The sequence below is a fragment of the Paramormyrops kingsleyae genome, chromosome 12 (assembly GCF_048594095.1).
Source record: "Paramormyrops kingsleyae isolate MSU_618 chromosome 12, PKINGS_0.4, whole genome shotgun sequence".
Classification (NCBI taxonomy): Eukaryota; Metazoa; Chordata; class Actinopteri; order Osteoglossiformes; family Mormyridae; genus Paramormyrops; species Paramormyrops kingsleyae.
This window is the reverse complement of record NC_132808.1, coordinates 11,619,154-11,645,872: the sequence shown is the minus strand read 5'-3', so window position 1 is coordinate 11,645,872 and position 26,719 is coordinate 11,619,154. Positions and strand designations below refer to the sequence as shown.

Sequence of the window (26,719 nt, the reverse complement as noted above, 5' to 3'; positions counted from 1 at the left end):
ATTTTAACATGCATCGCAACATAGCATTTGTCAATAATAATTAGACAAATCTCTCTCCTTATCACTTCATGGTTTGAATTCCATGCATTTATGCCCAAAAGGTATGCATTATGTGTGGTAGTTTCATGACGCCATATTGGCATGCATGTTGTTTTGTTCCAATTCATTTCAGAAAAAAAACACACATCAGGGGTTCTGAGCTGTCATTCAAAAACTCATTAGTAGGGATGCACCGAAATGAAATTCTTGGCCGAAGCCGAAGCCGGATAATAATGAAATGCTTGGCCGAAGCCGAAGCCGGATAATAATGAAATGCTTGGCCGAAGCCGAATAATAATGAAATGCTTGGCCGAAGGCCAAAGGCCGAATACCGAACGCGGTGTTTCGCATTTTTTCCCATTTATTTTGCCAATTTTTTCACCATTACAATAATTAAATAGTAAAAATTTGCTTTTTACTATTTTGTGTTGCTTTTCAGAGAAATAAATCAAATAACAAAAATACAATTTCAAAATATTTATTTAACACTGAACATTTTTTTTAACATTCCAGCAGATATTATACAAACAAAGCACAATATAACTTAAAATAAATAAATTAGTAAAATAAAAGAGTGGGTGTCCTAGGACTGAGAGGAGCTACTTTCCTTTTCGCTGCTGCTGTTGCCGTAGCCGCCGCCGTGTCTTTCTCGTACTCTGCATGCATGATGTTCGGGGTGTCTTGATTTTAAGTGATAAATTAAACTTGAAGTGCTGTACGTTTTTGCAGATGCACCCCCTCTGGACAATTCAGCAGAACAGTGTCTGCAAACGGCCGTTTTTGCCTCTTTCTCTGACACTTTAAAGTGCTTCCACACTGCTGACATGTTTGCTGCATAAAGCGCGTGCCTCTCACTATACGCGGGTTACTATTTGATCGCGTCATTAAAAACGTCATTGTTCGGCAAAATTTATTCTGCCTTTTTATTTATTCGCCCGAACACCGAAAGTGCTTTTTTTGGCTATTTTCGGCCGAATAATTTCGGTTGCCGAACATTCGGTGCATCCCTACTCATTAGCCAATGGTAACACAACTTTGAGAAACCTCGCTCACACATGAGGTTTGTGTCAGAAATGCAAACAAACTAGTCAAGCAGCACAAACAAACAAACCTGACAGTGCAACCATAACGCCAACAGTGAGTCCAAAAGTCTGATCAGTGAGAAAGAAGCAGAGGGGACTGTAAACAAAATTAAGGTCCTATTATCAAAAGAACAATAGTTTTGTTGGCAAATTATAAATTTAATTTTTATGACTTGTTTTGCTGCAGTAGGTTTTGTTGTCTTTCAAATACTTGACTAATTCTTGAAGATAGTTTAATTGCATTGCTTTTCTAATCTTTATGTTACTTTATTTTATTTTGTTCCAGAGCGGCTGGTGGTGACGGGTGCAGATGAGCCTGTCTATGCACATGCTGGAGAGGATGTGACTCTCAGCTGCTCTGTGGACACCCATGGTAATGTGACAGCGATTCAGGTGAAATGGATAAAGACAGACGATGACGGTGACATCTTGGTGCTTCTGTATGATGATGGAGAGAACAGACCAGATTCTCAGGATGAGAGATACTCTGGAAGAGCTGAATTCTTCACTGAGGAAATTCCCAAAGGAAACTTCTCAATGAAACTGAGGAAAGTCAGGACTGAAGACAAAGGAGAGTTCAGGTGTGAAGTCCACTCAGATACTTATTCTGTCAGTACAACTACCAGGATAGCAGCACTGGGTGAGTCACTAGAAGGACTGGTTTTAACATGCATCTCAGCATAGTTCTGTGTGATTAAATCACATTTTCATTCTCCTGAGGGTCAGTGGTTCTGCTGTAGACTGATCTCTATGCACATGCCATAGTCCAACTGGGTTTAGTCAACTCACTATAAAGCTAGGAACACACCAGGTTGATTTGTTGCCGACGAAAGCTGTCGTTTGTGGGTACAATTCCTTGACTGCCTGTTGCACTGCTGTGTGTGGTATGGCTGGACACGGTCAGTTCCCATCTACACTTTTTTGTTTGATTGAGGATGTCAAATTGCTGTTGAAACTAATTGTTGAAACTGTGCTCCCTGATTGATCTGTAGGTAAAATGTTACCTCTAGTCGGGCTGATGTGTGCCAGCACATATTTTCACAATAAATAGAAGTTGATTGTTTTGGGTTGGGTTTTGAGAACCGGTACTGAATTGGTAATGGTTCCGGACTGGGCAATATCGATACTATCGATAAGCTCCTGGACAAATGGTGCCACTATTGCTATTTTTGCCTTTTAATTCATTCTAAGGGTGCTTTTTCACCACACCAAGTATCATACTTTTGATACTTAAAGAATGTTTTTGTTTTCCATTGGCGTAAAAACTGACACTGGCGCTGAATAACAGCACAACGTAGGGCGGGGTATTTTGTACTGAATTCGAAAAAAGGCTATATTAAATTAAACAGCTGGAAAGTGTGCGATACAAATACTAACATTGCATGTTATGCACATTCAATTCTTACATGGCTAGTCGGATAGATTAAGATTGGGCTTTTTTTTACTTTCAGTTCTGTACAGACATTATAGTGCAGGGAGTTTGTTTCATTAAACATTTTTACTTTGTCATAGTAAAAAAACTTAGCTAGCTTTGTAATTTTAATTATTATTCCTTTTTATAGATTACCTAATATAGGTTTAAAAATAATGCGTTCTCCGAGACAATCATAATTATTTTCATCATTGCTGATTAAATCACTCCTAGACGGTTTTGTGAGAAATTTATGTTGAACTTATGCTTCTTTATAAATATCCCAATAATTATTACAACAAAATAATACTGTGCCACCCTAGTATATTATAGAAAATACTTTATTTCTTGTCACTGCGGTCCTGATCTTGGTGTATCTGTTCTTTCAACTAGATTGCATTTAAAGTTTGGGTTTTTGTCCATACAGCTGTTATTATTATTATTATTTTATTTTTTTACTTTGTCATTATTCTCTCACTTGACAACTTTTTTCATGATGGCAGTTGTATCGTGTTTCAGATGCAAGCTATTTGCAAAACCAGTCACAAAGTTTCTTTTTAATATTTTGTTTTTCATCCTCTTGATGCTTTATTATATTCCTCCTTCCTCTTTCTAAGGACTGTTTTATTAAGGGTTAGGGTTTCTCTCTCATTGTGTCTCATTCTCTAACTACTAACGCCAGCTTTGTCATAGTAACACTCATTATAAGAAAATTACACACACATTGAAATCAAACTTTATTTGGTCTTGTATACAATCCTAAACAACTAAAACACACATTTGTAATATAAATACATAAAAAAAAATGACACAACCTAAAACCTATAAACAAAAATATCGAAAATAATGGGAGTTACTACCGGAATTCAAAGGATGGCTGAATCCGTATATCAGTAGTAGCGACATCAGGGCTTACTGTCTGTACTGTAAAACAAACTTTTATGCCAAGCTGTCAGACACTAAAAAGCATACAGCTACCCAAAAGCATCTTGAAAAGGCAAAGCCATACAATCAGGCTACCCAATACAAATAGTCTTTTACAAAAAAAAGCACAGAAACCCTGAAACAGCAGAGACAACAATTAGTTTGGCCATCGCAGTGCACTGCTATGTTTTGTCATGTGACCAAATCCCCGACTCCCAGGCCAGAATTTTCGGATGTACCGCACCAAGTACAGCAAGATGATTAATGGTGTTTTGGCTTCATACTTTATTTAAAGGCTGGTGGCTGATATTGGTGGCAACAGATACAGCCTCCTGCTTGACGAAAGTATGGATGTGTCTCCAAATATCTGGGCGTTGTGGTTCGTTACTTTAGTGAGGTAAAGGGATAAGTGATGGATGCTTTCCTTGGCTTTCTTGAGCTGGAGGGAGGAGATGCAAAGTCCATCACCAAGGCAGTTTTCTCCTTCCTTGATCAGTGTGGCCTCAAGAAGGGGAACCTGCTGGACGCTGGCACAGATAATGCATCAGCCACGACAGGGGCGTGCAATGGTGTTTACAAAATTCTTAAAGAAGAAATGAAACATCTTGTTCTCATCCGTCGTGTGTGTCACTCCTTACAACTGGCAGTCGGCTCTGTCTCAAAAACCACACGGCATCGTAGTGTTGAGTTCCTGGTCAAGGAAACATACAATTGGTTCTCCATTTCGTCTAAAAGAAAGGAAGTGACAGGCCACTATACGAAACCATAAACTGTGGGGAGAGGCCATTAATAGGAAGAGTCTGTGCCACACACTTGCTTTCAATAGAGCTGCTGTATTAAGAATACTCAATCAGTGGGAGGACCATGGCAAGCGAGCACTGTTACATGGTAGATGTTTTACACTCAATGCACGCTGACCCACAGAACCTCCTGTACCTTACTTACCTGCAGTCAGTTCCTAGTGAGGTGCAGAGCACGGTCAAGGCCTTGGATGAAATGGCTAAGCTAATGATACTTTTAGGATATTGTCCAGCAACAACTGACCTCAACAGTCAGTGGAGGTCTGTTCACCTTCAGAGATGGGAGGAAACAGCCAACACCACTGGATTATGGGCTGAGATAAAAAGGTATTGGGATGCAGCAGCATAAACCCATTTGAAGAGTTGGCCTCCACGGCAGTTCTCTCTCTCCCTCATTCAAACGCTGCAGTAGAAAGACTGGGTGTAGTCACAAGCAAACTAAGTAATAGCATGTCGCTTCAGACACTGGGCTCCCTTCTACACATCAGGTGTGGTTTACGGCTGGCTATGGCTAAGCGCGCTATGAGCACAAGTCGCCAGATAAGGTGCTCCATCTCTTTGGCCTTCTGCTGCCTATTCTTTTAAATCAAATACCTGCCCAGGTCCCAGCACTTAGTCAGGATGTGGAGTCTAAGGATGCTCAGTGATCTAGATTAGAAATCAGATCAAATACCCAATTGTAGTTTTGTTCTTTTTGTAGATATGTCCATGGTTCATGTGTATGAAAATTAAGATTAAAATAAAGCGGCAGCAAAAACCTGAGCGTACAATTTCCTATGAGTTTATTCAACTGTTAATAACATATATCATATGCCTTTGCTACATTGGCCAAGCTTTGTTCTTTTGCAAATATATATTTTTTCCTGGAAAATATGTTCATAGTTTAAAAGGTAACTGCATCAGTAGAGTGATAAATAATAGAAATGAACATAAATATGAACATAGATAGAATAGATAATAAATGAAATGGTTGGTTGGTTGGTACTGTAACCATTATACAATGGCAGACCTGTGATTCAGTTAACCACCATATAACAGTAAGTCTATGAAGCAGATGTGTATTATCTGTGTACCACTGATATGGCCACTAGGCAACAGTTATCTAGCAGCAAAGATGTTCACGAGCCACAAAATTAGAGTCTGAATCAAGTGTCCAACGTGGTTCCAATTTGATTTTACTGTTTAACAAAAATGTAGCCGCCTATTTGTTTTTTTTCTATTAGAAACTGATGCGACTAAATTGGAATCACCACTTGAACAGTTAAAAAATGGTTTGTTTCATAGTTCCTTAGGCTTATGTATATTTTCAAAGTAATCGCTATTTCAGATGGCTTTGAAGCAGCAAATCTTTTTGGAAGAGCCTAAGTACTTTTCTGATTTAAAAACTATTGCTTTCTCAAAAATAACATTATGATGAAAACATCGTTTGAGCAGAACAGGTAAACTTTAATTAGTGTGAACAGTTACATAACCCAGAGAGGGGTAAAACTTGGCAACAATAATCAACTATGTACATGCATACACACATAGGCATGGACTCATATCTTTCTGGAGACTGTCCATTCATTTCTATGGGCAAAACCCTAATCCCAACAATGCCAACCCCTACCAAGCCCTAACCTTAACCACATGTAACCAAACACAATACTAGTCTTCAGGCATTCTTAGTCTTTTGCTTGCAAAATGATTTTTTTGTTCCAAAATAATGGTCCCCACAATGTCTAAATAGCAGGTTTTTGTACAGTATGAGGCAGTCGGACCAAACCATGCCAGTGAACTTATTTAGTCAGGACCTGGCAAGAGTTGTTGGTTCAATGACGTTCCTTGATAGCTCACTGCACAATCAAAAACAACATGCAATTTCTGCTTGACAAGATGTTGGACCCCACAGTGAGGCAGATACCACGTCCTTCCTTCAGGGGAGCTCACTATCATCAAGCTTCACCGCCTAGTCCTTTCTAAGAATGTCATTCATAAATGCAACATACTTTGTCTGAAATTTGATTTCTCTGGTGAACCATTTCTGTAATGGCTATCGACCAGTCTTGAAGTTTGAGACATTAAGGTCATAAATAGGTGACCATCCTTAGAAATTTTGAATTATTTGTTTTGTTCTGCATCAGGGAAGTTCTGCCTAAACTGCAGCTACCAGAGGTCCTCTAGCTTTGCTGCTGAGATTTGATTTGCAGCTACTTTAGTCCACTTCCATGTTTCTGTGCCACATCCATCTCAGAGTGTACCATTCACCATCCAGTCCAAGACCGTTTTTACGGCATATGACCCATGCTGTTGATAACCTGAAGCGACTCCATAACCTTGGGGACATTTGCTCCTATGCGAAATTCAACCTTACACTCAACGGTGGGAAGATTCACCTTCTTCAGGCAAGGCCAGTTATTAATATCCCCTTTGATATGGGATATTATCTTCAGTTACTGAAATCACTTTCTGTGAGCATCTCTGGAAGTGCAATAAACTGGTCAGCATTCAGGCTACTGATCTCCAGTCCAGGCCGCTTGGTTGTGGACCAGAGATTCCTTTTTTTATGAGAATTTTTGTGCTCTGTCCACATTCAGTTCATCAGTGACTCCGTACAAAACGGAGTGCTGTTACCAGGATCTAAAAATGCATACATAATTACTGTCTTGGTTCCATTTTGTTCTTTCTTGTATACTGGAATGATCATAAGAGCATAATCTTCCTTGCTGGCCCCACTGACACCAAAAGTTTCGGTTTGCACAAGAGCACTTGAGACTGATTATGTTTCGCAGCATTTTTTGTCATCTTGTGTGTATTTTGTGCTGAATTGTCTTGATCTTTATGTGTAATAGTGTGGGATGTGACCGAATACACTAGATATTGGATGTGTCCAAAACACAAACTTTTGGTTCTCAGGAACTCAGTCTTTTCTTTATGCGACTTGTTTTTGAGTTTTCTGCATGCTGCAAGACCGTGTTGCCCTCCATTGCAATAAACTCAAAGCTTGCTGTTTGCATCAACTGAGAAAGTTTCTGCTTTAGGTCTACGTCCTTGTTTTCCTTCCATGTTTTGGTTTCTATTTCAATTAGGTATTTCTATAAATTCAGTTCTTTCTTTGTTCCACTTTTCTCCTTGAAGTAAGGCCTTGCCTTTGTTTTATGCTCTTCTTTTGCGCTTGTAGTATCTTTTAAATTCCTATGATGTGGATGCAAAATGTGCTTGACTTGCTTATTGACAATAAGTCCATGAAGTCTTTGAATGTCTTTTATTTATGCATTCTTGTAAATCCCATGTAACTTTGCACAACCTTTCTTTGAGCTTGTATGGCAATTTATTTGCAAGCACCCTTATATTAACTGTATTGTCCAAGTCTTACATGTAACTTACGTCAGACATTGTATTGTAACAGCCCGTCAGGATCAGTGAGAAAGACTGCAGTGCTAATTGCCTATTAATGGTTATTTTTTATTTTAAAATGTTATTGCTGGCACTTCCTTCTTACTTCTTTTTACTGCACAGTCCAGTAGTGACCTAGGTAATACATTTCACTGCAAAACATGTATGTGACAAATAAACGATCTTGAACCTTGAATCTAATCTGTCTCAACCAAGAGTTTTCTTATATAAGCTTCCTCTATTTTGTAATCATCGCCATAATACTTTTAATATTTGTTTGGCTCTTGCATGGCCTGCTGAGGGTTAAATATGGATCCAGTTTCCCAGTAGTTCATGCAGCTGGTGGCCTGTATACTGCTGTAAGAAGTAGAGGCGATATACATTGTTAGATGTACAGTTGTCTATTGCATGCTCAAAGGCTCGTATTAACAACAGGTACTCAAGTGGGTCACCACTGAATGTAGGTATGTTTATATCTGGTAAAAAAAAAAGATGCTTTGTGGTTCTTCAGCAGATATTCTATTATGGTAGCTTGCTGGGTGATTGCTTTGAATAGGCAAATCAGCACTGGCCTAACACTGGATTCTACACTTCACGCGGATGAGTCTCTTTGAGGCAGTTGTGATTGGAGAGCATTTTCAACTTTGATGTGACGTCCTGATACAGGTGGAGAGGTCAGAATGTCACTAACTTATGCCACACTCCTGTCTGTTTGAATATTTTCATATTTTTGCAAAACCTCCATTTTTGCATCTGCCTCAGTCATTGCAGACTGAAGTTCATGTACCTGTTTTATAGCCTTTATGGCAGCTTCTCTCCTCATCTACTCTGCTTCTTCTCTTTTAATGGCTAACTTTTCCTTTAATGCTGCAGTCTTTGCTTTTAGTGCAGCTTTCTCCATTTCTGCCTTCACCTTGGCTGACGAAGCAGCAGACACTACACTTCCACACTGAGAACCTTACCTGCTAGAGTGTTTAATGACTGTCTTTCATACTGCAGACACACTATCTGCAGGGGTTACTTGTACATCACAGTCTTTAGCTTGTGTAGAACATTTTAAAACATCACTCATGCAAATCTTCTGATAAACTGTTTCAAATCAACTGTTTTCCACACCATAATGCTCCTGGATGTGGGAAAGACGGTGAAGGTGGACTCATCGGAGAACAATACACGTTTCACATTATCCACAGATTTGCAGTGCTGGCATCACTGAAACCGACGTTTGGCATTGACACAAATGACCAAAGGTCATACCTTTTTTATGACTGAGTCAATACTGTGACGTGGTGTAAATGTGGCCAAACGATATATGGAAAAATGAGAAATCTCATATTCTAATAAGATTGTGTTTAGGCCGGACAACAGTTAGGAATCACACGGCACTGAAAAACATTTAATCATAAATTTCTGCTCCAGTTTGTGACTAATAGTGGGTTGGATGTGCTGATTATACTCTAACATCACAAACAGCATAATGCAGAAAATAAATAAAGGATATATCTGTTCATTTTTAGGTTATTCATCCCTGCATTGGTTGCTTATGGGGCTGTGCATCGCTGTCACACCTGTAGTCCTACTTACCGGTGTTTTTTCTGTCAGGAATTTAGAAGGTAAGTGATTCAAAAACATGTTTTCATTTTCATCCAATCTTTATGAAGCACAGATTAGGCCTAAGGTGCGTAGAGTGAGACTGCCACTCTACAGGGGAACATGCAGCAGAATGACCATCTGAAACTGTAGATCATTAAATTTTGCTTGAACTATCATTTAATGTTAGAACTTGTGGTTAAATTTGGTTCTAATTTATATCTATAGGTAAAAGCAGACAGGCTCTGTTGTGTCACTGTTCACAAGTCACAGTTCCGCAGATCATGGTTTCCGCAGCATTCATCCTGTGGGGTGTAACTGAAGGTGAGCCCATTAAATATAAAGAATGCTTAGAAATATGACAGATTTTCATTATTTGTGTCTTGTGAGTTTTTCAATTAAAATGTGTTAATTATGACCCAAGTCTCATACATAGTGGTTTTGTGTCCTTGTCTTTGGCTAGGGAGGGTTTCTGATTTCAAGACACAAAACACTGAGTCTGTATCATGGTATTTGATGTTCTGTACATGACGACGGAAAGCATAGTCATAAGCATCTGGTGACTTGATTGCCCATAATTTCTCTTTATTGTACATGCTAGGTTTCTCCACCAAATGTGTGTTTATATCTGGCCACTGAATATTCAGCCACTTGCTAATGTCTTCTACCCACTAATACCATACGGATTTTAAAGTCAGTCACCATTTGTCAGAGTCAAGTTTTTAGGTAGCATTCACAATCTTTGGTGGTTACCCATGCCATACTTTAACCATTTTAAGCATGCCGTACTTCCATTGCCGAATTGTACATGCACCCTTGTGTCCATCATCATTGTACATACAAACTGTAAATGGGTATATAAATAGGAATCAAGAAAAATAATATGTTGAGAGTATTCTTAATTAAAGTATCTGAATAACAGCAAAAGTAGATGATTGTAGTTAATGGAGAATAACAATAAGTCCTTTCTTTAATTTCATTTTATGTAATTGTAAGATGGGAGAACCCATCGAGAGTGCCTGCTGCTGGTGAACCAACTAAAATACTCATGGAAAAATTATGGGCTTTTTTTTTGGTTGGCTGACAGGTGGACCCCACTAAACAAACTTTATAGAATAAGACTTGCCAACCAAAAAACAATTTACTGCAACATAATATTTGTTAGAAGTATACAGTTATCTAGCTACATGATAACTTATCAACACAAATTCTATTTTCAATTATCTAAACTAGTTACTCAGGTAGCAAAACAAGACCAGATTTACTGGGTTACACTGATGGAGTTAATATAACTGTGAATAGTTACTTGAATCGGTTACTTTTGTTTTGTCTTTAAGATTGATAAACATCTTTAAATCCTTTATCCATTAACGTAACTGCTTATATTTCTCTAAGCATCCCACAAAGAATCATTTGTATTGGCAATATAAATATTTTGTGTAGGTTTGTACAGATTGTAGTTACTACTACTTATTTAGAATGAGTATCGGCTTTTCCTCATTCCCTGAAAGTATAAACAGAGCAATAAACACAGCATGATAAGATAAACAACCAGAAAAAAATTACAACAGCAGGGAAGTGCCACCTGGTGAATAATTATAGAATTTAGAACAAAAACAGTCAGTCATGTTATCATTAATGCAAGATTCACTGGACAGTTCAGCAAAGCAAGACCAAAACAAGACCTAGACAGGAAAAGTGGGATCCATTCTGCAGAACTACACCTAAATACGGCCTTAAAGTTATCTTGTTCATGCTGTTTCTCAGGATCCTCAGAAGAGGCTGTTACTTGTGCTGTCATCAGTCTGCTGAGTATCCTGCTGTTGTTTTATATGGCTCCATATCTGGCATTATTTACAGGTATGTTTGCTTATTTTCACATGGTTTCTTCAATTTCCAATATACACTGGTAAACTAAGGTGACAGTTTGAAAAAATAATTATTATAATAAGTTTTAGAATAAATTAATGTATAGTACATTATTCCATATGAGGTGTTTCCATATGATTGCTGGTTCTCCTGCAGCCTAATTGCTATTGCTATCAGGTGCACTTTTCAGCTGTGAGTCAAAGAGATTTTTGATTTTGTTTTTTTGATTTGTTGCAGCTTGTGCATGATTTTACATACAGATTTAAAATGTTCCAAATGTAGTTAATGTCTTGGCTGCAGTTTTATTTATAGTTTTTTGCTGTCAAAAATAGATGTTTGTAGAACGTTATTGTGTGGATTGCAGTTAATCTGATGATGATAACAGGGTTGCCAACTGTCGTGCATCTGACGTGACATTCGCGCTTTCTGATTCTCACGTTCATACAAGTCTTAAGGAAAATCTATATTGTTCCATTATAAACCTAAAATTAGCCACATGAAAAGCATTGGAGTAATTTGCAAACCCTACAGACTATTTACAAGCAGTGATAATTTCGTTGACGAAATATTTTCGTTATAATTTTCGTCAACGACAAATTTTCACTGACGAAAACGAGACGATAACTAAATAAAAATTAAGTGATGATGACGAAAACTATAATAAAAATATATTGACATTTTCGTTAACTAATAAAAACGAGACGAAAATGTGAGTGAGGGACGTTTTTGGAAATGATCCAATCAGAATTAATCTTGGTGCGTGGCGCGGTGAGACGCACACGCACATTTGGAAAATTAAGATACTGATTCACCTTGCGACGCGAGATGCGACAGTACATCTTGCATACATTGGTGGGTGTCTGTCTGACTTAAACTAAAATGACATGGCAATGGCTGGGAGAAAAAGAAGAGAAGATATATGGAATAATTTCACGTTTGATGTCAAGACAAACAAGACCTTGTGTAAACCGTGTGGAGCGGAAATCGCTGGTAAAAATACAACAAATCTAAAGCGACATCTGCAAGGTAATTTTTTCAGGTCATGCAGTATTTGCAATGGCATTACTGCCAAATACAGTTTTTCTTTTAAATAATTTGGAGTTGCACTTTTGCTTTACAGAATGTCATATGCAAGTTCTAAACAATGCATATCTAATTTTTGGTTTTTATGGAAAGACGATATTCCACATATTTAATGAGACTTGGCTTTATTTAATTTTAAGTTAGAATATTTTGTATATTACCACGGTTTAACTAAATTACATTTAAATTAAACCCAATATATTTTAGTCAACTAAATCTACAGTAGATTTAGTCGACTAAAATCTTATGCTTTTTAGTCGACTAAAACTAGACTAAAACTAAAACAAAACAGATGACTAAAATATGACTAAAACTAAAATTGCATTTTAGTCAAAAGACTATGACTAAAACTAAATTGAAATCTGCTGTCAAAATTAACACTGTTTACAAGGTAATAAAACTATGACATGCGTGCAGATGCGTGTGCATGTGTGTGCAGACTTGTCTCAAATTCATAATCTCACTCCAGCCAGCTGACCGAAGCTGTCCTCCCTGTGAGAATCCAGTTATAAGACATATATTAGGGCATATTTGCCCTAAAAGCTCTTTTAGCTAAAGTGATGTTTCATTTCTGTTTTCTTCATGCTCATTGTCAGTTTGCATTTTACATGAGGATCCAGTGAAATAAAACAAATAACGGTGACGCTTCAAATGATTACACTGTAGTCTGTCTTACAGCCTTATTGTCCTGCTGTTCAGTATATAAAAAACCAATTTGTGTTTCATGTTTAATATGTTACTACATGTATATGTGTTACTATACACAAAAGCACTATATACACTATATGAACTATATACAACACATTTAATCAAATCAAATAACTTTGTCACATCACTTCACACTTGGTATGTGCAAGTGAGTGGAAAAGCTTTGTTTACAAAGTCCCACAGCAGTGATGAAGTAGCACAAATAAAATAAATCAGGATGTCCCTCTAAGATGTATGAGAAGACTAGGAGAAAAATGGTCAGGGAGCCCTCAAAGAGGCCTACAGCAACATTGTGGGAACGGACAAATACTGGTTCTTCTCTACATGTGACAGCAATCTCCCATATTCTCCATATGTCTGGATTGCGGGGTAGGGTAGAAAGATATTCACAAAGAAAAGCATCCAAGCCCTTGCTATACTTTGCAAAAAGATTTATCCAGTCTCCCAGAACCATTTGGAAAAATGTTTTATGATCTGATAATCTGATTTGGCCATAATTCCAGTAAGTATTTTTGGTGCAAAAATAACACCGTGAATCATCAAAAGGACACCATACCCACAGTGAAGCATGGTGGCGGCAGCATGGACCTGGGACTTTAAGTGGATGGAATCATGAATAGCTCCAAATACTAGTCTATTTTGGAGAAAAACCTTCAAGCATCTGCTAGGATGCAGAAGATGAAGAAGCATTTCATGCTTCAGCATGACAATGACCCAAAGCATACATCTAAATCAACACAGCAATGGCTTCACCAAAAGAGGATCAATGTTTTGGAATGGCCAAGCCAGAGCCCAGACCTTAATCCAACTGAAAATCTGTGGGGTGACCTGAAGAGGGGCTGTGCACAAGAGATGCCCTCCCAAAAATTGCAATAGTCCAGGTGTGCCAGACAGACTCTTACTCAAAAAGACTCAAGAAGTGCTGAAATAAAATCAGAAAGTGCTTCAGCTGAAACAAAGTATTAGCTTAGGTGTGTGCACACTAATGCACCCGGGTTTTTTCACTGATTGTGATTTCTGATTTGTTTTTTTACGGAGCCCCGGAAAGCTGATGCTGCAGAAGTGGCTGCAGATATGACTGAAGCCATTGGGACCGTTGGGGGCGAGGCAGAGGCCTATAGAATCTCAACAGGCAAGGCCAGAGGGGGCAGCCACACATGAGCAGGCAGAGACTGACGAGGTGGGAGCAGGCGAGGCAGGAGCAATGGGCAATGGCCGCAGGCGAGGCAGGTAGAAGCCGACTCGTCAGCCACAGGTGGACAGACAGAAGCCGTCAATAGCTGCAGGCGAGCAGGCAGGAACCATCTGGGTGGCAACTGTCTCTGGCGAGCAGATGGAAGATTCAGGTGTGGAGCAACATCTGGCAGCAATGGCCTCGTACGTGCAGGCAGCAGATGTCTGGGTGGCAACGGCTTCGGATGAGCCAGGGGCTGACAAGGCGACCACCGCAGGCAGGGCAAGCTGGGAAGGAGTCGTCTGGGAGATGGTGCCTGCATAAAGTGTGGCCCACTCCACAGATGAAGAATGACAGCTAGGCAGTATCGGTTCAGTTGCTGCTCTCATCCAGAGCAAGAAAACAAGCGATGAAATCTTTCCCTTTCCCATCACCTTTTTTATATTGGCAGCAGGCTCATATGCACAATCAGCAATGGTGTTCCTGCTTAGGCTTACATACATGCTTGCTTTTTGGCTGGACGTACTTTAATCTTGCATCTCTTCCTCAGTTAATGGCTGAGCTGATTTAGCTATTGCTTCTGTCACAATAAAACTGGCTTTAACAGCAGCCTCACTTTGAAATTTTGCTTTTGTGAACATAGACTGCCGTGACACCAGACTTCTTTTTAATTTTTCTACCTTCTGGAGTTTCTGCTGTATGACAAGATCCTTGTACTTGTCCTGGTGTTTCCTTTCATATTGTCGTCTTATATTCTTTCATTACAGACACATCAGCTCCACACACAAGACAAGAGCTAAATAAAAACCTAAATGGAACTATCTCCTACTTTCTCTCACACATATCGATGGTATTTTGTACACATACAGATGATTGCACACTTCTCTTTGTAACAGCAGTAATATGCTTTGTATTTATTCATGTTGGAATAAGTTGGTGAATACTGTATGCATTTTAGGGAAACTGTTTGCACTAATTACTTATTATACACAGCAAATTTATGCACTAATTACTATTTTTTTAAAAGTACTCCCAAAATTTTGTAAATGCCTCCTTTTTCTAGAATTTTCCGCCGAATATGTTTAAAATTTGCTACACTGGTAGGGGGTGCAGTTCCCATAATAGGCGGTGATGCATCCAGGATGCTCCCAATGTTACAGCTGGTACAGTAAAATGCCCTAAGGATGCAGGGATGCTTGGCAAATCATTTTAGTCACTGTAGGTAGAAGATCCACAGCTTTTCTGATGAGAACTGTCCATGTGAAGTCCTCATTGATGTGCACCCTGAGGAACCTGAGGCTTGTCACTCTCCCCACTGCAGACCCATTGTTGGCGTTGGGGGTGTGTACCTCTTTCTGTTTGTGGAAGTCCACTTGACATTAAGGGAAAGGCAGTTTTTCTGGCACCAGTGTGTCAGGGCTCTGACGACTTCTCTGTGTGCTGTCTCATCCACGTTAGAGATGAGATCCACTACCACTGTGTTGCCAGCAAACTTCACAATGATGTTGGAGTTTTTAGTGGCTGTGTGGTCATAGGTGTAGAGTGAGTACAGCAGGGGACTCAGTACGCAGCCCTGGGGAACTGCTGTGTTCAGGGTCAGGGAGTCTGACCACTTGGCTTTGATCTGATAGAAAGTTCAGGATCCAGCTGCACAGAGAGCTGTCCAGATCCAGAGTTCAGAGCTTCCTGTCGAGCCTGGAGGGAGCTATGGTGTTGGATGCTGAGCTGTAACCCACAAACAGCATTCTCACCTATGTGTTCCTCTTGTCCAGGTGGGAGAGGGCAGTGGGGAGTGTCAGGTCTATGGCGTTGTTGGTGGACCTGTTCTGGCAATTTCCGCATTGAAGAGAGTCTATTGTGTCAGGCAGCGCAGAGCAGATGAAGTTCCTGACCAGTTTCTTGAAGCGTTTGCTTACAATGGGGATCATGGCAACTGGCTGCCAGTCATACAGGGATGTTGCTGGGGTGATTGTTGACACAGGGATGATATTTTGAAGCATACAGGGATTATGGATATTGAGAGGGAGAGGTTGAAAATGTCCGTGATAATCTAGCTAGCTGGCCCGTGCTTGGCGCTGAGGACATGACAGGCCATGCAATCTAGGCCAGCCACATTGTTAGTTTAACCCACAAGTCTTGCGCATGTCATCTTCAGTTAACGAGAACTTGGTGACGGTATTTGTGGTGCATATTCCCTCAGGTCAAGAGACGTTATCTGCCTCAAACTGAATATAAAACGTTTACCCTCTGAGAGAGAGACATCGCTCAGCAGCGCACTGGAATTACCTCTGTCTGTGATGGGTTTTAGTCCCTGCCACATGCTCCCACGGTTGCTGAATTGTGATTCCACCCAGTCCCTGTACTGTAGAGCCTCATGAATCTCTCGGGTAATCCATGGTTTTTGGTTGGGGTAAACTTTTGTGTTAAAGGGTACAATATCCTCCATGCACCTTTTAATTAAATCTAATGGTTGCAAATCCAGTGGTTGTACATTAATAAATCTGATATAATCTAGTTTAACTTTAAAATAATGATCAGCACAAATAATCAGGTGCCACTTTACAATAAGGCTACCCATATAATGGGTTTATAAATGGTTTATAATCTGGTTATTAATTAAGTTGTAAGACTTTGTAAATTATTAATAGACAATTTTAAACAAGTTATAACACAGTTTTCTTTCTATTAATGAGTTACTACCATTTACAAGGGGCAAAAGGGAACCTTATTGTAAAGTGGTACCAATAATTCTTCCCAAATCATCAAGGATGCATATTGTAACTTGAGATGCATTGTATTTGTGTTGTGCTGTATTTGTTAAAGTAACTCTTATATTTATTTTGCAGATAAAGTGGGTTCTATGAAATATATGACCCTGTCTGTAGGAAACACCCTCATTGTCACAGCGGTATTCACTGGTAAGTTTGAGTGTAACTATGTGGGCCGGTTTACAGCTCAGCAGGTTATGGTTCTGTGCCCATGCCTGGAAGGTTGTGGGTTCAAATCATAGTGCTGGTAGAGTAACAATATCACTTTTAGGCCACTGGTTAATTGGCTAATCCTAAACCCTGATTCTCACTTGTGTGTGTCTGTAAAGAAACGTCTAAGTTTTACTAATAAGTAAAATGTAATTTTATGGTTTTGAAACTTGAGCAGTAAATCAGAATATAGCAGCAGTTCCTGATAAATATTAAACACACTGTGGTGCATTTTTGAAGATGCCAAACATACTGCAGTGTCACTAGGGGCTACAGGTTATAGTGCTCAAGCCACACCTGAATCACCAGGTTGTTCACTCATGCAGTAACCCAGTTAAGAGGGTGGGTCCATAGCATGGTGGGTAAGACAAGGACGGAGGAAGAAAAGGCAGGTATGTGGGCAGACAAAGTGGGGTTTTATTGAACTCAAAACTGAACTGAACCTAATTGGGTCTAGGAAACAAATGGGACTGTGAGGGGTCAAAACAGGAGGAATAATAGAAGGAAGAACACTGATAGACAGGAGGAGCGACATTAATAACTGGACTGGGGAACAAAGAACTGGGAAGAACACATATATAGGACTAATGAGGGGGTCAAGGAGAGGCAGCTGGGAGTAATTAAGATGAGGGATAAGAATGAGAGGCAAGACTCACGAGTCACAGGCACGGCTCCTCAGGGTTACACTAGGGAGGAGATAGGAGGGTCAGGTGGACATGGCAGGTAGGACGTGACATATACATTCATACATTCTGGTGGGACAGGAAACATGCATACAAAAACTAAACGTTTGTACAAAAAGTAAACCACAGGTTATAAGTCATAGAATCATTTGCATGTGTGCGCTCTTGAGAGACCACCCCATTCCCACCCAGTAATTACCCAACATTGGTAATGCAAATTAGTCATATGTATATACACACACACATCCTACATTTGCAATGTAATTTCAAAGACAATAACAATAATAAGCTCAAACAAGAGGGGAAAAAAAGGAATTTCTCAGAATGTGAAATGAATGGTTTTTCCCAACATAAATGAGCAATAATAACCTTAAAAAAAAAAAGAAAAATAGGAAGATACATCACTAAGTATATAGCAAATCAATAAAAATAAAAATAAAGCAAAACCTGAGCAAATCATCCCCGTCCTGAGACAGGTTCGGCTCTTCCACAGCACAGAAAAGCAGGCCCATCCTGGCAGGCACCCTCCTGAATGTACCCCACAGTTCTGGCTGCCGGAAGACCCACACCTGCTCAGCAAAGAGACAAAGCAATGAAAGAAACACCACATTTAACTAAATAAAGCAACATTAAGCTAAATCACTGGCACAATGCTGATTTAATCTAAAACTACCCCTATACACAACAAAAACAGTAACATTAACCCAGGGGCTTTTCTAGCTATTGAAAACTGTCGAAGATTGGCATTGGGGCTAAAATACGTGGGGCTATATATAATTACATGGTGACTGACTATTATGACCTCATTTCAGGTTATATCATTGAGTTTTCAGCGAAATATTCCGCAACTCCAGTGGAGAAAGCAACATTTGGAAGCATTTTTGGTGGAATCATATTTATGTTCATCTTTTTCCTTGTATTCCGAAGTAAGTATAGTTATAAATATATTTCAGGAATATTTCACCAGAATTAAGCATAAAGGTATTTCTTTTGTACATTTTATTTAAGCACAGAAATATGACAATTTATGTAATTTTAATTGTTTAAATATCAGTTTTGTTCACTGTTAATCTGTATCCATGGGGCAGCACAGTGTCTCAGTGGGCAACAATGTTGCCTGACACCTTCAGGCTGCTGGTTTGAGTCCCACTTCTGTGTGTCTGTCTTTAATATATTTAAGATTTGCCAATTAAACTTCAAATTATGACATGTTCCATATCATTAAATTTTGTAAAAAAAAAAAACAATAAATAGCCCTAAAATATGAACTTGCAGACATACATAGTGTTACGTTTTGGTGTCATGTATTAGATATGGATGATGTGTAGAAACTAAATGTTTTTGAATATCCTAAATAATGAATAAGTGGGGATGGCACAAATATTTCTGTTCAAATTTTAAGCATGGTTTGCAAACTCTCTAATAGGATATGTGATATAACTTTTTGCCAGATATCATTGTTACCTTTTTAATAACCCATTTAATCCCATCAGCAAATTAAAGTGGGATGTACTTTTAGTACCACAATGTCCAACATGGGATTCAAACCCAGAACCCCCAGTTAACAGGGCTGTGTGATGCAGAGTTTTAAACACAGGACCATTGAACACATCTGTTTTTGTGTCTTTGTGCCTGGCATGAATATCATGGTACATGACTGTATTCTCATCTCATTTCAGTTGTGACCTATTTGTTTTTGGTAAAGGATTCCTTAATATTTGGCTGCATAGCAGTAATATGCGCACTTCTGTATCCAGTCATCACAGTTTCATCCATAAGTAAGTCTGTTTATAAGTTCACATGTGCTATTTACATGTTCTCCCTGCATTTGCACTGGTTCTCTACCACCCACCCCACACCCATCAAAAACATGCATTTAGGTAAAATGGAGACTAAAACGGCCCATTGTGTATGTGGGAGATTGATGGACGTATAGAAGGATAAATGTATTTGTTATTTTTAATGTTTGTTTAGAGAACTTGGGTTTCAGAAATAGGCAACATGGATGATTACATTATGGCTCCTATGTTAACAATTTACGATTTGCGGCCAGTGTAAAATAGGACAAACTGTTACGGCACGGCATAGAGCAGACGGGAACAGGGGGTGATGGTCCACTTAGCAGCTCCAAGACAACAGGGGTTTATTGAATACATGGAACACCCAAGGAAAAGCACCAAAACAACAGGACCACGAGGAGTCAAAACAAACTAGAAAAAGATAAGGATAGATTAGATAACATTGGGAGCAGAACTAGGAACTAAACAGAGCGGCAATACACAGCTACAGTACTTAGCGCACACAGAGTAACATCTAACTTTTACAACAATGACCGACTAAAAAACGTGGCAGGCACACAAGGCATCAGAGTAAACAAATGACAGGTGTAACTTGTAATCAACTCAATCGAAGGGAATACAGATTAACTAGAAACAGGTGGGGTGGATGACAGACAATTAATCGGCAATTAAGGTCAATTAACAGATAGGGGGGAAAAGGCCCAAACCCTAAGAGGAACATAACTTGGACAACTGAATGAACAGGAACAAGGAGCAAGACAATGAACTGTAACTGAAACACCTATACAAACGTTAAACCAGGATATCTAAAAAAACAACAAACATTAATTAGTTGAGACTGGCCTCTGGCCAGCCTTGAAACCACAACCACACAAAAGGAGCTGTTAACAGTGGCCAACCACTTAAGCCACACAGGGAGGAGGCAAGCACACTAGGGACAAAGGGGCTACAAGATAGAGGAGGGAAGAGGATGGCCAGCAACACCTGCTGGCCAAACAGGAACAAGACACATAGAACAGGACCAAATGAGCACCAATCCTGACACATACTATATTTTTCTTTCTTTGCTAACATTTATATTATGGGATATATGATGAAATACAGAACACAAACAACCTTGTTACTTTTCCACAGTCAAAATTCATATCCTGAGATGTATTTTTATTACCTCAGTGTCCAACATGGGATTCAAACTCCGAACTCCCAGGTAACAGGGTTATGCTATACAAGGATTTAAACACAGGACCACAAAGCATGCCTGCGTTTGTTTTCTGTCAGACATGAATTTCATGGTGACTGACTCTATTCTTGCATTATTTTAGTTGCTGTCAGTGTTTTCCTGGCAAAATATCACTCAGATGCAGCTTCGAAAGAACAACTTGGAACATTTTTAACTATGTTAATGATTCCAGTCCTTATGGTTTTATTGCCACGTAAGTATGTTTTCAAGTTTTGTAAATGTATTAATTTAAAAACTGTGTTAGACTTTGGAAATACAAAAAAAATTGCAGTAGAATTAGATTTAGACGCATTTGCTACATTATAATAAGTTAAACACACTGATGTTGAACTTGAGCATTTGCATGGCATCGATACTGTAAGTGTATTTTCCATAATTAACATGTACACAGTTAGGGTACTATGATACAGTACCCAACTGAAACACCCCTGTTTAACCTTTCATAACCGAAAAATCTGCATTTATTGACAATGTGAGATTCAAACTAAGAACCCCATAGGGTACTGTATTTTAGTTTGTGTCTGTCATGAATATCATGGTTACTGATTCTTCCTTGATTTCAGTTTGTTTCAGTGTGTTTTGGATAATACGCTCCCATAGGACAACTGGGAAAGTCCATCCTGGAGAAATATTTGCAATCTGGGTGTTTTTCATGTGTAAGTACTGTGTCAGGGTTATGTTAAACAATCACATACAGGCTGTGGTGGGTGAACAAACATCAGCCCAGACAGACTATTTATTGGGGGGAAAAATCCGAAAAAACAGGGAAGGTATCTGTCTAATTGGAGGAAGAGTACAATAATCGGCCTATCAAATATTAGCAAGCGCTCAGTCATTGGCTTACAGAAAATAAAGTCACGGGGGTCAATAGGATTTGTGGAGTCAAAATGCATCTAGCTAGAACCAGAGAGGGTGAAAGAAGCAAAAGGTGCTGAATTGCTTATTACTGTGTCAGAAATAAGCATTTATTTCCAAACATCCAATCAAAACACCATAAACAAAGGACTGTGCCAGCATTGCTACCATAGTAACATACCATTATTAATGATGCAAGCTGAAGGACTTCCCAAACTTTAAACTTTTCACATCTGATTGCCCTGGAATCTTCTCATCAAATTGAGAAAAATAAGGAAACCAGCTGACTGGGACATATTTATGTATTTATGAGAATTCTTGCTACATGAGTTTCTATGATATAGGGGCAGCAAAATTTGTTGTAATGTAACCTTTAGCAAGTTAGCATACAGGTAATTTATTCCCCCTTATATTTTTCCTGTAGCTTAGACCTTTCCCTGTAGCCTTAGATCAGGGTGGTTGTTGGATGAATCTCTGGAGTCTAATGACTATTGGCATGAGGTGACTAAACTCAGTTTTCAGTTCATGCTATGGCACCAGTTCTTCTTACTCAAAGTGGCCACTAGGTGGCTCACATTCTACGTTCAGGTTCCAAGCCAGCAAGTTGGGCTTTTTGAGATCTGGACATATTTCTCTGCACATGGACTGTGTTTGTGCATCCGGCCACAGAATCTAGACACGGAACTTTTTATACTTCTGTGGTCAAGCAGAGACACACGAGCTGCAATGAACACAAAATACAATTTAATGACTTTTTTTCCAGACATATCATGAGAAAGTGTCATGGCAATAAATGGCAATACAGAAAGGACTTCTGAATAATTACATTTTTTTGGTTAAAAAGGAGGTAAAGCAGTATCAAAATTATAAATTATGTGTGAAACAAAAATATATTAAACAGTTATCAGAACTGCAAATTCTGTGTGTTTGAAACTGTTATGCAAATTGAACCGTCTATTACAAAAGAACAAATACTCTCATAACTACAACAAAAGAGTCTGGCTCAGGTACATTTTCTGCTTCTCTTCATAAATGACTTGGTGTATTTTAAATTTTACTTTAGATCTCAATTTGTATATAAGTCTTTATAATTCAAACATGTTCTGTCATACAAATGAAGTTCTTCACATAGATGTTCTTCAAACGTGTCCATGTTTGTGTTTTTGTGGGCATGTGAAACGTGCAGTGATTGAGGACCAGCGCAGTCGCTGGCTAGGCAGACATAAAATCTTGATGCTGCAAACGTTTGACCGCAAAGAACCACATTTACATCAATAGCATCATAACCATTGATGCAGAAATGTCCACATGTACACATCTGGGAAAGTATAAAGCCCTTGGCCTTTGATTTGACCCCCGCTGCCCTCAGATCATGGACCTTACTGTGCATGACCTCACAGTGCAGTCGGGCCCTGGGGACAGCAGGATTTATCTCAGGGGAAAAAAAGCCCAAGGACATTTTGTTATTTAATATCATGTTATATCTGTATAGACTGATGAGAGAATGAGGTTGTCTGATTTGCTCTGTTTGCCTTACAGATAATTCAAAACTGCTTAACATGCTGTTCCTTGCAATTTATTCCCAAATTTTTGCTTGGATGCACAACACATTCATATTAGGTGAGTTTCCCTGCAGTTTTCATACTTATGATCACTAATTGTTCGTGTTTTTAAGTGGAAGCATGTTTATTCTGATCACTTTAACATTAGATTTAATAAATGTAAATTAATGTAAATGGAAATAATGTAAAATGATTTAAATACATTTTTGATGGAAATAATGGAAATAAATGTATTTATCACTTAAATAATGGAAATAAATACATTTGTAAATGCTGTAAAGAAAGGAAACAAATACATAATGTATTACATAAATAATGTAAATACATGTAAGAAATATGACATGTGCATGGGGATGGATGGATGGATGGATGTATTCATAGTGGAAAAATTAGTTTATTTCTTTCATTATTACTCATCAATGTAATTCTGGGTCATGTGACTGGGACTGTGAATTGTACTTATGTAAAGAGAGCTGAAGGAAAGACAATTGTCTAAATGAGGAAAACATTTCATTTATGAAATACAAACAGGTCTGTTTTTATATTTTATATCCATATTAGGTCATAGGATGTGGGACTAGGGTGGATAATTGTACTTGACAGACTAATGTGATCTTTTTTGTTTCAGGCTATTCCATTTCAGTTGCAGTAGCTGCTTCAGGATTATGTGCCTACATGTTTATTGGGCATTATTTGTGGTATTATGATATGTACTTGGAGGGATTTTACTGTAAGTATGAAATGTCGTACTAAACCATAATCAGTCTTAATTCACATACAAAGTTAAAATGAACCAGTCTTAAAGATCAGCCATCAGAGTACAATTAAAACCCATATACTGTAGTTCTCAAAATGTGATGCTCCCTAAATAGTTGTAATGTGTACTGCTACAGTAAATCAAAACATGCTGGATTGGATGTTGGGGGGGTGGAGGGTAGAACAGAGGAGTAAGAAACCGATCTGATTTTCCATCAGAAATGGCTTTATTGGTGTTACTAGATCTAACAGCAGCCTTCGATACTGTGGACCATAATATCCTCTTGGACCGGCTAGAATCTGTGGTTGGCATTAAGGGGACAGCTCTCTCTTGGTTCCGCTCCAATTTAACTGATCGTTGTGTCCGTGTGAACAATGAATCTTCCAAGCCTACTAAAGTCAAATATGGTGTCCCACAGGGATCAGTACTGGGTCCGCTACTGCTCACTTTATATATGCTACCACTTGGTAACATTATTAGAAATTATGGTGTTGAGTCCCATTGTTATGCTAATGATACACAGTTATCTATGTCTGTTAAATCAGATGATGCATCACTGCTCTCTGGGTTAGAAAACCGTCTACTTTATATCCGGTGCTGGATGGCAAAAAAAAACCTTATGTGAAACACAGAAAAAAGCCTGAAAGTGCCCATGGAAAAGTGAAGTATGAACTAGGCTTCAGTCATTCTGTTACATTCAGCGGGCTTGCTTGCTAACAGCAAAGTGTAAACTGTGATCAAGAGCAAACCCAAAGTACATCAATGAGTCAGTTCTCAATGTCAGCCTGTGTATGGTGACAGATTGAAGTCTCTATCCACAATGTTACAGTTCGTAGGTTCCCATCCATGATGTCACCCTTCCATGGGACTGAAACAGGACTCTAGCTCAGATAGTGCCCACCCTACATCCTAAGTACAGACACACTTTTATATGCGCAGTTTAGTGATTTAATGTTGTAGGTGCTATGGGTGAGCCAGATTATTGGTGGGGGGGGGGGTATATTCCCTTGGTCGATTTTGTTGATTGAAGTGCAAGAGGATTTTGAGGGGTGTTCAAACTCGTCAGTCTTGTAACTGCCTGTATGTCTGATAGGTATATTTGGGGGGGGGGGGGGGGGGGGTTGTTCGAAAGTGTTATTTCACTACATGGCCACTACATGTGCATGGTTGCACAGCATGAGGCACAATAAGCCGTGCAGGATAATAAAATACAAACTTAATTCTAACTTGTAGCCCACGCAGCCCCCGTCTGTATCTTTGATAAAAACTCTACTACAAGTCTAAAAACAGCAATCCTTTACCCCGAAGTCCAGGATATTGTTTAATTTTTTCTCTCAGCAAGTTAAAACAACACATTTGTTAAGTATAGGTCTCCGTCTCATTTACAAATAAAATTTATTGTAAGGCAGAATTTGATAAAGCGGGCAACGTGTGGCTATGTGTGAGATTAAAAGATCAAGATGGAAAAATCCAGAAAATCATTGCACAAAATGTAAAATTTGAAATACTTTTGTGTAGTACTAAATTAAAACTAAATTAAAAAGTTAGACCTAAAAAAGTGAATATGTAAATATCTTAATTTCAGCAGTTATTCTCTGTCTTTGTTAAAAAGTTAAAAATTAAAATGAGGACCAGAACTAATTTAATAACAGTGGTGTAGTAAATCAGTAGTTGTATTAACCACTGTATTAGTCTGCCTAATTGATTAGACTTGAGTATCAGTTGATGTAGTACATTTTAATGATTTGATTCATGGTCCCCATTTTTACTGAATTTAAAGATATATAGAGGGTGGACAAAATAACTGGAAAAGAACTGATGTGAGCCCCATAAAAACCAATCAGCATTGGATATGTGTGTTATCAAACACATAGTCCCAAAGGGGCCAAATAATCAGTGCAATGGTCACAAAAGCAGGACAATTAATATATTAAGGGGCACAGTTTGAACAACCATGACGGCACAGGCCAAACACAAACAAACTGCATTGGCAAAGAGGAACAGTGATTGCACCTTGAAGCTCACAGACAGGGACAGCCAGACAGGGTAGCTGGTAAATATCAAAGTACAGCCATCTTGTGGGAGTCATTAGGTCTGATGATGCTCTGCATGGTCCTATAACATCCAAGGAACATGAGGGCTTTTTACAAGAGCAGCTGCTCCCTGTGGCTCAGACACTGTTCCCTCATGATGTTCCCTTATCCCAAGATGATAATGCCCCCATACACCCTGCTAAACACATTCAGGAGAGGTTTCATGAGCACCAGGATGGAGTCAGATGCCTTCCTTGGCCTCCCAGCCACCAGATCTAAACACCATTAAAGCTTTATGGGAAGTTCTAGAGCACAGTGTGTGAAGTCGATTCCCACCTTCTTAATGCTCCAAAGAGCTGGGGGCTTTTCTTTCTGAATGGCCCAGTATCCCACTGCACACAGGTCAGGGGGTGTCCAAGGAAGATTGAAGCTGTTGTCCTTATTAGGCCCTTAATACAGTATATTGATATTTCCTTTGTTGTATCCATCCCCTGTAAGTGCCCACCCTTAAAAGATATCTCACCAATGGTAAACAGAGGGATACAGTTTCATGAAGGCCTGTTTTATTTTCTGTTCATTCAATCTATTGTTTATAATGTTTTTATTCTTTTCAGATTTGGCTCAGAAAATCCTTTTGGGGATTTTTTTCATGCTTCACCTAATATTAAGTTTCTTGTATCTAAGTGTGATTCTACAAAATGACAAAGGTAAGGAAAACCTTTAACTGTAAGCAAACCATCCAACTGTAATAGAGATT

General features: G+C 38.9%; 1 protein-coding gene across 1 annotated transcript in view; it reads left to right on the top strand.

Annotated features, from left to right (window-relative positions):
- The window catches only part of LOC111834527 (uncharacterized), a 42,084-nt gene that overhangs the window by 2,435 nt on the left and 12,930 nt on the right, over nucleotides 1-26,719 (top strand). Inside the window, exons 3-14 of the mRNA XM_072718441.1 lie at nucleotides 1,408-1,761; nucleotides 9,149-9,244; nucleotides 9,450-9,545; nucleotides 10,989-11,081; nucleotides 16,902-16,973; nucleotides 18,529-18,642; nucleotides 19,396-19,494; nucleotides 20,838-20,948; nucleotides 21,319-21,411; nucleotides 23,150-23,230; nucleotides 23,801-23,902; nucleotides 26,577-26,669. Of these exons, the coding sequence (XP_072574542.1) occupies nucleotides 1,408-1,761; nucleotides 9,149-9,244; nucleotides 9,450-9,545; nucleotides 10,989-11,081; nucleotides 16,902-16,973; nucleotides 18,529-18,642; nucleotides 19,396-19,494; nucleotides 20,838-20,948; nucleotides 21,319-21,411; nucleotides 23,150-23,230; nucleotides 23,801-23,902; nucleotides 26,577-26,669 (1,404 nt within the window). The remainder of the gene's footprint in view (nucleotides 1-1,407; nucleotides 1,762-9,148; nucleotides 9,245-9,449; nucleotides 9,546-10,988; nucleotides 11,082-16,901; nucleotides 16,974-18,528; nucleotides 18,643-19,395; nucleotides 19,495-20,837; nucleotides 20,949-21,318; nucleotides 21,412-23,149; nucleotides 23,231-23,800; nucleotides 23,903-26,576; nucleotides 26,670-26,719) is intronic.